This window comes from Danio rerio, chromosome 25, assembly GCF_052040795.2.
Source record: "Danio rerio strain M-AB ecotype USA chromosome 25, GRCz13ab, whole genome shotgun sequence".
NCBI lineage: Eukaryota > Metazoa > Chordata > Actinopteri > Cypriniformes > Danionidae > Danio > Danio rerio.
The window spans coordinates 17,998,637-18,010,560 of NC_141045.1; the positions used below are offsets into that span (position 1 = coordinate 17,998,637).

Consider the following 11,924-nt stretch of genomic DNA (forward strand, 5'->3'; position numbering starts at 1 on the left):
TCAACTTTAGAGGCTTGAGAGTGCAAGAGGAGAGACCTAGCTAGAAGAGCATTGCAGTAGAAGCTTGAACTAAAAGTTGGATTTGTTAAGAAGGTCTAAGGCCCAATCCCAATTCTACCTCTTAGTCTTTCCCTTCACTCCTACTCCTCGTTTTGCGCATTTAGCTGAAGGGGTAGGGGTGTCCCAATTTTCTTTAGCTTGAAGGTGTAGGCCTAAGGGGAAGGGCTAGATAGCTCTTGAAATTTAGATTTTTTCAGGACGTGAAACCAAGGGGTATAAAAAATTCCCAGAATACACTATCTACAACGACAGCATGGCTGCAAACTGAAGTAAGGAGACACACAAATTAGTATTTTTTTTTGTAAGAGCCGTGGTTAACAACAAATGCAGACTCCCCATTTGAATGCTGGGTGGGTGAATTTTGGTTACTGTGAATTCATCAAGTTGGACATGTTCCTGAATCAACATCTGTGTTTATCCTGCAGCAACATTCCAATCAGATTTAAAGGGATAAGTTTAAAGTTAAAGTTTAGTACTACAGTTGGGGCTATGCACTTCTACTAATTGTTACTCATCTATATTTTCCTCTAATTTTGAAAAGACTTTACAGGTTAGGGATTAGGTATGAATTATATTTTTGAACAAAAATAACATTTCAGGATAGACATCAGTTTTAATCCTGGATCGCACTGTACTTGGCAATACCACACCCACTGTGGATCTTGTCAAGTGGGATGTAATCCTAGATTTACATCAATGTTGATCCTGTAACATAACTCCTGTTTAAAAAATAACAAGCCATGCCCAATCCCTACCCCAAACTTAACTGGATATTATTCACAAAACTAGTGGGAGCTAATAGTAGCATAAGAATGAAGGACATAATCCTAAATGTAAACGTATACCTTAAATTTTATTGGCACAGTAAGTTCCTTAAGTAACTTACAACAGCTTTGAACACAGCTCAAACAATCAGAATCAAGGCTCGGAACCATTCGTATCATAATTAACTTTTTAATTGGCATATTTTGTAAATTAAAAGATATATTTCATAGCAAACCCCCATCTAAGAATAAACATTCATGTTATCACAGTTGCCACAGCCATTTGACCCTGACGGCCAAGAGTGGTTACTCACAGAAGCTAAGCAGGGCTGAGCCTGGTCAATCCCTGGATTGAAAACCACATGGGAATACTGGGTTGCTGGTGGTGTTAGAGATGCCAGCAGGGGGTGCCCAATATGCGGTCTGTGACAGTCCTAATGCCCCAGTAAAAGTGAAGAGGACGCTATACTGTCAGTGGGCGCTGACGTTAAACCAAGGTCTTAACTCTCCGTGGTCATTAAAAATCCCATGGTACTTCTTGTAATGAGTAGTGGTGTAACCTCAGTGTCCTGGCCAAATTCTCTTCATTGGCCCATCATGGCACCCAATTATCCCCATCCACCGAACTGGCTTTATCACTGTCTCGCCACTCCACCTATAGCTGGTGTATGTTGAGTGGGCTAGCTCCGCTGTCCTGTGGCTGCCGTCGAATCATCCAAGTGAATGCTGCATGGTGCTAGTGTGAAGAGACACCCCCCTTTCCCTCATGATTGTAAAATGCTTTGGGTGTATGGCTGTATAAAAATACTCTATATAAATATACATTAAAAGTACACTACTAAATAAATCACCTACACCCCCCCCCCCCAACACACACACACACACACACACACACACAAAACACTGAATATTTAGATTCAATTGGTGCAATTCATTAGATTTCTTTTAAAATTCTCTTCAAAAACCCAAACAAATAAACTCAGCCAGGGAAAAAAACACATACAGCAAAAGTACAGGTTGAATATCTTTATTTATGTACAGCAAAAAGTTAATCTAGACAACGTGAGGACCAGTAGAGAACATACTGGACACAAGAGCGACCACTTCTTGTTTAAAAGTTGACTGTTTTGGAGGGCTTGGCCTCTCCAACCGCTGCTTCAAAGAATCGTTGACGGCGATGGCGGCGCAAGGTTTCAATGGCCTTCTGCTCGATGGAAGCAGGTGTGATGCCCAAATCCTCCAGTCCCGGGAGGTCAGGGTACTTCAAGTCCGATGTGTGCAACTAGACATAATGATTTGATTATTAGTTTTATATTTTTTTCATGACTAAGCTTAATATTTAGCATTGTTACTCCAGCCAAGTCACATTATCCTTTTGAAATCATTCTAATATGCCAAGACTCTTCATTCATATACTTTCCTTCGGCTTAGTTCCTTATTTATCAGAAGTCGTCGCAGCCAACTATTCTGGCATATGTTTTACACAGTAGATGCCCTTCCAGCCACAAACCAGTACTGGGAAACACTCATACACACTTGCATACACTACGGCCAGTTTAGTTTATTCAATTTACTTTAACCACTAGTCTCCAAACAAAAGTTCCCAGCCGGAAATCGAACGAGCGACCTCCTTGCTGTGAGGCTGTGTGCTAACCACTGAGCCCCCCCCTTCTATTAATTATGCCAAATATTAATGAACAGTGCACTTAATCTGTTATGACATTGTAATATACACATACCCGGTCGACTTTATCACGGGTTGTCCAGGGCTCGAAAGGGTTCATCTCAAAAAACCTTGCGACGAGGCTAAAACCAGACAACACAAAGGGAATAAATGAATATCTAAATAAAGGATTACATTAAAATAGGTTATGAGTTCATAATAAAGACATGCTTACTGATAGAGAGGGCGAGGCAAAGGGTATGGCATAAATGGCCTGTGGGCCACGGAGTATAAATATTCAACCAAATCATGAAGTAGATACCGATTGGGCCTGTTGAGCAAGAAATTCATATTTTTAGACCAAAGACATCAACGATTTTTCAATTAAGGAAAGGGCCTTTAGAACACTGAGGCAGTTCTTACCCAACTAGTGCATAGGTTTTCCCATTAGCTTCAGGGTCCTGGATAGCATTAATGATGGCTTTGGCCACATCTACCACCTTCAGAAAGTAAAGAGGAAAAATAATAACATGGAAGAATAAGTTTGCAGGATTATTAACTGTCAGATTTGCTTCTGTTTTCGGATTGATTGATTGATACTTACATGAACAGGCTGCTTGACTGTCTTCTTGCCCATTGCAATTAGAGGTACAGCTGTGCCAAACCAGCGCATGTCTATATAAAATAAAAAGAAATAATGAATTAATTAAAAAAAAAAAAAAAACACAAACTCTGAGTTTGATGTCAACAAGACAATTTTGTGATCTGTGAAATCTTAACTCAAGTTTTCTTATTCAAAAATGTCCAATGTTGATACAGAACGGCTCAGCTCCCCAGTATTTGAGGGAGCTCCTGTTGTATTACAGCCCCTCACGTCCACTATGCTCAATTAATTCCTGGACAATTGATTATTCTCAGAATATCAAGATCAACTGTGGACGGTAGATCTTTCTCATATCTGGCACGTAAACTCTGGAACAGCCTTCCTAGCACAGTTCGGGAGGCAGACACACTCTGCCAGTCTAAAACTACATTAAAGACACATCTGTTTGCAGTGGCATACACAAAACACAAATGCTTTTGAAATCCAAATCCTCTAAAGCAGGGATCACCAAACTTGTTCCTGGAGGGCCGGTGTCCAGCAGATTTTAACTCCAACCCTGATCAAACACACCTGAACAAGCTAATCAAGGTCTTACTAGGTATACTTGAAACATCAAGGCAGATGTGTTGAGGCGAGTTGGAGCTAAACCCGGCAGGGCACCGGACCTTCAGAAACAAGATTGGTGACCCCTGCTCTATAGGATTGTTAGGTTCGCATCCAGGAACACTTATTAAAAGACATTATAATTTGAACGGCATCTACGCTTATGTTAGTCCTTATCCCAAGTCCTCCATAATCCTGGACCAGGCTGTATCTATTCCTGAAAGACCCCAGTAACAGCTGAGTTTCTGCATTACTGTGGGCTAGCCTTTAAACCCGGTGGTGACCTACACACTCCTGCAGCTTTTTCACAACAGACAATGTAGGAATGAAAATTATTGTATGCATTCGTTTATATGGCAAAACATGTATTTTTCACCAAGAAGGATTATACTGACTCCAAAGGCAGATACTTATTAGGTCAGGGCCTGGGGTGTGGACTTTGGGGGTTTTTATGATGTGGTCACATATTGATTGGTCAGTTTGTATTCTCTGTATTTGGGCTTTGGTCACATGGTCAAGAAAGATACAAAACTGCTGGTAAACTTTGCTCTAATCTGTTTTCCTGCTCTCCTCCTCTCCTCTCCTGCTTCTGACTCTATTGCGATCAGGCAAGCTTTGGGGTAAAAATCCATATTTTTACTTTTTTTTTATATTTAAGCTGGGTACAATTAATTTAATGTTTTTTTTATAATTTCATGTTTAATCTTTTAATTATTGTCATTAAATGAATGCATTTTCAAGCTTTTGTAAATTAATTTAACATGAACACTTAATTTCTCCATATTGCAATACAATACAATCACATAATAGTTACGCTTTCCCACATTTGTAAGCTATTAAAACTTCCCTTATTTCCGTTTTTGGAATAAGATTGCAGAAGGATGGTTTGAATAGAATTATACAATTTTTGACCATCATACTGATAACTTTTTAGTCATTCTGCAGAACTACTCTTTGAACCGCTGTAGTTGAAAACCTGTTTTTTTACAAAGTCCAGCATTCTCCAGCCTCCTTCGCCTAGACTGCAGCTCTGCACATGAAGTTTGGCCAGAGGAGAAAAAGTCGTGCTCAACTGAGCCTGGTTTCTCTTTCACTTTCGTCAATTGGTAAAAGTTTATTCCTAGCCACTGGAAAAAAAAAAAAAAAAACCTGGACGAGATTTTTCAGTTTTGGCTGAAACACTTTAAATGCAATATTTTATAGTGACGTTATGCAAACTTATTGTGCAAAAAAATGTTAACAAATCTAAAGAACATTTTGACAGCATTTTACTGAACAATTATGCATTTAATTGCATGAAATGTTGGATATTATAACTGAGTGATTCAGTTAGTTGGCACAATTTAAAATTGTTTCTCTCCATCAACAACACATAAAACACCTGAAACATGACCATTCATGCTCACAGGGTTTGCACATATATTCTCCATACTTGCAGTCTACTGGTTACATTTTGCATTTCAGCCCATCTATATTGAAACTGAACACCAGTGTTTTTAAAACAGGATCTTCTGAGTTTAGAAAATGTAACTTTTTTTTATGGGTCGAAGATGTCAGGGTAGTGTAAACTTCATTCCTAACTTTAACAAAACATATGTAATAAATAGCACCTTGAGCACCCTTAAACAAAATGTAAATAGGGCCTTTGTTGATAAATATATTGCTTAAAACTGTTCAATACTTTGATAGAAACTATTGTATTTGTGTGTGTAAAATGTCTGATTGAAGCCCTACTAAATAGTCTTTTTATTTTCAGAAACAACACACAGAAACTTTTAAATTGTTAAGAGGAATAACTGTTTTCAAGACACTTACTAGCAAAGTGGTTCAAGAACCTGTCCTCTCTTCCAAAGAGCTCAGAGGGTTTCATAATGATGGCATCAGGGAACTCGTTTCTCACCGCCTCCTCACCGACTGCCTGCAAGACCCAACACATCATTACTCATTATAATAGAAAAAAAAAGTTCAATCATCTCCTTAAAAGAACACTCCACTTTTTATTTGGAAATTTGGCTATTGCATTGATTTAGAATATGATTTAATCAGCCTTTAGACTCAGCAGTGTCGTCAATCTGGCAACCTGTGCTTCCATTAGTTTTGAACCAGGTATGCAATACCATTAGACCATTGTCATTGTACTTAAAAATGTCATTAAAAATCCTCTTTAATGCACTACTGAAGGAAAGATGTCACTAAATTCATGAGTAAGTAAATTAAATTAAATATTTTTGAATTTCTGGATTCCTTAAAATGGTTATTTGGCTGTTGGTTAAAATTAATTTCAACCTAGATTTAGTCAGTAAAAGAACTAGAAATTATTGTTGAGGTACAGTTTTTACAATTGGATGACATTTCTTCTTTCGCGTTTTTATTTGTTAATTGGGAATATTTATAAACTAAGCATGTGGTTTTCATGTAAGGATGTTATCGTTACCTTATTTCTCAGATACTTGGAGGGGCTGCGGATGTCTGCGTTAAGGTGCGACATATGAATGAACTTTTTAATTCCAGCTTCACGAGTTGCCCTCGCAATCTGCAGAGGGATGGAGACGAACACATCCTCATACTTGTAGTTGCTTTAAAAAAAGGTGAGAAAAAGGCAGTGTGAATTGTAGAAATAATCTATTTGAACATATCTGCAAATCACTACAAAGTGTTAAAGTTAAGGTTTTGTTAAGTTGATGCAGAATTCAGTTTAATAGAGAGGCTGAAGATGATTTGAAGATATAGTAAAGCTCTGATGTTTCAGTAAAGTTGTAATTTAAAGAGCAAGATCTAAGATGTGTCTGTAAAGTTTCAGCTCAAACTACCCATCAGATTATTTATTGTAGCCTCCAGAATCTGGCCATTTAGGTGTCTGACTACAGTGTAGCTGTTTTTATAGCCTGTGGCTTTAAATGAGCTGCTTCTCCCTGCCACCGTTTCATTGTGTGTCTGCTTCTTCTGCATTACGTCAGATAAACAGCAGTCAATGACAGCAGAAAGACACGGATGAAGCTGAAATACAGTTCATTGGCCAAAAACACCAAGTAAGTTTATTTCAAGCATTTGTGGTGAAGTTTATTCAAGCCTTTGTGAAATGATGAGTCTCACACACGTGCACGTTTACTGACACCATGCAGCCATGGTGACTATGATTGTCATCATAGGTGCCCTTTAATCAAAATAAAATTTATTATTTTGCCTGTAGGGCAGACCAGTCATTATTTCAAATGACTAAAAAACAACACAAATTATAAAAGTTTAATGGCTTTAAGGATTATTATTTTTTTTTTAATCATAAAAGACATCCATAAAACATCTATTAGATACTTTATACTGAGCCATTTTCATAAAATATGAGCTATAAAAATCAAATTATTAAAATATGATCCAAAACATTCTTAATATATAAATTATATATTAGAATTGTTTAAATGGTGATAAATATTAACAGAATATTCTTTTATTATTTCAATTAGATTAATGTACAACACTAGATCTCCAGATCACTATATATGTAGAATGTCCTGTTTGTTTACTGAATATTTATCAATATCTTAATTATTATCTGTTTTTAGGTACATTTTTGATACTAAACTATATTTATGTAATCCTTATTAACCAATTTTCTCAGCATAAACCTGAAAAGGAAAGTTTTAACTTAAAATGAAAAATTATTATTGAATGCTTTGAAACAAGTTTGAATGGATTTGTTCAAGCAAATGGCAAACTATTGTTAATAAAAATGAAATGTAAAAAGGTTAGAAGTTTGTTTGTCATTGTTATGAAAAATGCAATCAAATACCTAAAACTTACTCTAACACTATTAAAAAGTTGTGTTCAAATTTGAATATCTCGCAAATTAGCTTTTAATAAGGTTTGAATTTTTTTTAGCACAGCACAAAACTCTTTTGCCAACCAAAATTAGTTTCCCTTCCATTTCCAATGAGGTCAAGGACCATGATTAAACAGCATTTTTGTTCACAATTTCATTTTTCTTTTCCAAAATCATGAAGCTGATATTTCATTACCTGGTCTCCCATTCTCTTCCGACAAGGTTGATCACCACGTTGGAGTGAGAGATTGCTCTTTGGATTGACTCCTTGTTTCTTGGATCCCATTCCTTAAAAAAAAAAAAAAAAAAAAAGAGCACCAAAAAGGATTTTATTTATGAAGTTCACTTTCATTTCTATTCTATGATATAACACACACTATATTGAGTACACGCACCATAAAGATGATCTGTCCCAAATCGCCCATAGGTCTGAGGTACATGAGATCATACTGGTCACATCGGTAAGGGATCACAACCTGGGAACCCATACGTCCTAATACAAACCCAAATTTTTTAATTAATGATAACACCAATAGTACAATGGTGAAAAGAGTACTAAAAAGTCATACTCAAGTGAAAGTACCATTAATTGCCCAAAAGTAGTGAAAGTAGAGTAAAGGTATCTGTTGTAAATATTACTCAAAGTATGAGGAAATAGCAGCCAATTTAAAAGCACTCAAAAGTAGTGGGATGTGAAAAGGTTGATGCGTTTACATGCTATTTGTGCATATGTGCATGTGTGTGTGTGTGTGTGTGTGTGTGTGTGTGTGTGTAAACAACATTATGGAAGGAAGTTTGTGATTTCAAATCTCATACACTACCTGACAAAAGTCTTTTGGCCTATCCAAGTTTTAGGGATAACAAATAATAACTTGAATTCTAGTTGATCATTTGGCGTCAAAAGTGGCTTATATAAAGTGCAAAGGCCCCTAGATTACGCTTATTTTACTAAAATAAATTATGATCATGCCTTGATCTTTAAATAATTAGGACAGTAAGGTCTGACTTTTCTTACTTAACAAAAATAATGTACAGTATAGAATATAAAGTTATGGTGCAGTGGAAAAAGAATTCATATTGTGTATGACTCCCATAAGCAAGATGACGGCATCCATACATTTCTGCAATGACTCAAATAACTTGTTAATAAAGTCATCTGGAATGGCAAAAAAAGCGTTCTTGCAGGACTCCCAGAGTTCATCAAGATTCTTTGGATTCATCTTCAATGCCTCCTTTATTTTACCCCAGACATGCTCAATGATGTTCAAATCTGGTGACTGGGCTGGCCATTTCTGGAATATCTTGACCTTATTTGCTTTCAGGAACTTTGATGTGAAGGCTGAAGTATGAGAAGGAGCACTATCCTGCTGAAGAATTTGCCCTCCTGTGTGGTTTGTAATGTAATGATCAACACAAATGTATTGATGACTCAGGCTGTTGATGTTGTCATCCACTCTGCAGATCTCTCACACACCACCATACTGAATGTAACCCCAAACCATGATTTTTGCTTCACCAAACTTGACTGATTTATGTGAGAATCTTGGGTCCGTGCGGGTTCCAATAGGTCTTCTGCAGTATTTGTGCTGCAGATTAACAGATGATTCATAATAAAAATCTACCTTTTGCCACTTTTCCAAATGATTAACTTGAGATCTCTTGGAGACAGTTAACTTTGTACATGTTGGCAGTGTCTTGAGGTTGCTCTGTATGATAGAATTTTTCTATGCGCGGTTTGATTGGATGAGGATGATAAAACTGATTAATCTACTTATAAAATATAAGTAAAAAAATAAAGTAGCGCCTGCAGGATAAAGGAAAATAGTGATGTAATCAGCACTAAAACTGTACTCAAGTGAAAGTAAAAGTACAGATTTTTTAAACTACTTACAATTCCTGAGAAAAACTACTCAAGTACAGTAATTTGAGTATTTTTATAATTTTGTTACTTTACACCACTGCTTGTAAGTGAATGACGCTCAGTCTGGTTTTGGCGATGACTAACCTAGACGGTTGACAACATATCGGCCAAGAAAGCCAGTGGCTCCAAAAACAGTGGCAGCGAGTCCACTAATGGATGAGCGGCCTCCTTTTCCACGGGGCACTATGGCATGATGGATCTTCCTCTGCTGTACCGTCACAGGAGCTGCTGCCAGCAACACCGGAGAACAGGTGCCTGAAATAAAGCATTTCAGACTGAAATTGAGGATTAAAAAAAGAAATTGCTTAATATATTGCTCAATAAGTGCCTTGACAGACTAAATCATTAACAAAACATATGTATTGATAATAAAACAGCAAGAGTAAGTTCATATATAAATGGTTTAATGTGTGATTAAATGTGTGCAAACAAATTTTTTTTTGTTCCATTTTAACTAAAATTGAAGTGATTATTAAATAAAATATATATATATTTTTTTAAAGTTTATTCAGCCAAATTTTTGGTCGGGTAAATGCTGAAACAGTAGTTTCATAGCATCACAATTAAGCTATGACAACACATGCTTTAAGTTTCTTTAACTGAATAAATAAAATATGTAATAAATAAAAAAACATTTAAATTTATTTTGTTATAGAAGATCCAACTGTATTTTTATAAAGTCTGCATATGATATATAATAGGGCTGTGTGATTAATCAAAAAGTAAATCGAAAAGTGTTTTAATTTTAGTTGTTCAACATTGATGTTCAATAAATAATCATATATAGTAGGTAGTGTGTGTTTCCTTCATTTATGTATTTTAAAATCAAGTAATGCACTAAAAAAATCTCTGACTTGTAATGTGTAAACTTTTTAGTGTGCAAAACAGTAAACTATAAGGGCAAAAGTAAATATATAAATAAATAGTGAAATAGTTAAAAAGTTAAAATGCTAAATTAATCGAAATTTTTTACTTTAGGTCAAATCGCCCAGCCCTAATATATAAAATTAGGTATACACACACAAACACTATTTTATACAGTATGTTTCATATGAAAAGGTTACATTATTAAATGTATTAACTGTAATTATGCACACATTATTTTATATATTAATTCTATTTTTATATTTTATTTATTTTAAATGTTGCAGAGTTTTTAAAGTTAACATAAGAAGCCCTGTGTGCATCTTATGTGCTTCTGTAAATCTAACGTTAGCTAGAAAATTGAGGTGAAGTTGGCTTTATATTCTCACATTCATACATTCTCCTAAATAATTTAACTTCAGAAAAGTATTATTTGCACATTTCAAAGCGGGAAATCATATTAGCAGCAAATAACCATCAAAGTACAACATTGTTGACAGTGCTAATGTTGTTGTGAAGTCATCCATACAAACATGCGATTTCAGACCGACGTCTTCAAAACAAAATAGGGAATATGTGCGAATACAAAACCAGTGTTGTCTCAATTAAACATGATTTTAAATTCATTTTCGAACAGTGACACGGTCTTGATAACATTAAGGAGAATGTCCGAATATAAAGCCAACTTTACTCCAGTAAGTTAGCTGGAAAGTGAACTCACTGTTTTGAAACATTTCCTCCGATTGTATTAACTTACATTAGGTTGCATGCAGCGTATTGCTTACATACATTTTGCATGTAATGTATTGTAGTAAAATGCCTGGTGTTTATTATTTTAAATGTCATAACAGCACATTTATAGTAACACATCAGTATTCGTGTACAAATGAGGCCTGTTGTCTTCAGCCGAGGTCAAAAAACATAAGACAACGATTTCCACAAACATCACCTGATGGCTATATTAATCGTATTATTAACAGCTCAAACATTAACAGCGTTAATGTACAGTAAAACTGTGTATAATAATGCAATGTAACAGCGAACTCACCTGAAAGCTTGGGAAGGACACCCGCAGGACGGCAAATCAGTGTGACAGCCGCCATGATTATGGCCGTCAGAGCTGAGACGGAAGCTGAGGAGGCTCAAACGCAAAGCAAAACCCGCGAAATTTTACTTTCTATGGATGGTACGGTAAGAGCTTGTTAAGCGTTTTAGTTTTTACAGATTTGTCGTTTATTTGTGAGCCAACAAAACACAACTTAGTTACAAGTACACTGTAAAGGAAAAACCGAACGTTTACGACGCTATAAATGGTTATTCCCACAGTTGTACGAACTTCAGTTTTTTTTTAACCCCAGAGGTAAACATTCATTCATTTTCTTGTCGGCTTAGTCCCTTTATTAATCTGGGGTCGCCACAGAGGAAGGAACCGCCAACGTATCCAGCATATGTTTTACGGAGCGGATGCCCTTCCAGAAACATCCATACACACTCATTTACACTCATACGCTACGGACAATTTAGCCTACGCAGTTCACCTGTACTTGGACTGCAAATTCCACGGCAGGCACTTTTTTCCAGGGGTTTCAGTACAGCGTAACCGCTACTACGTCATCGGGTGGGCGTGG

At 36.2% G+C, this 11,924-nt stretch overlaps 1 protein-coding gene across 1 annotated transcript; it reads right to left on the reverse strand.

Annotated features, from left to right (window-relative positions):
* Positions 1-1,835: 1,835 nt before the first annotated feature.
* Positions 1,836-11,455, reverse strand: ndufa9a (NADH:ubiquinone oxidoreductase subunit A9a). Its single transcript, NM_001013459.2, is given in 11 exon segments — positions 1,836-2,106; positions 2,564-2,630; positions 2,723-2,818; positions 2,911-2,987; positions 3,092-3,162; positions 5,510-5,612; positions 6,129-6,270; positions 7,708-7,799; positions 7,907-8,004; positions 9,517-9,687; positions 11,345-11,455. Coding segments are annotated over 11 exon segments (1,143 nt in total). The 5' UTR covers positions 11,400-11,455; the 3' UTR covers positions 1,836-1,935.
* Between the last annotated feature and the right edge of the window lie 469 nt (positions 11,456-11,924).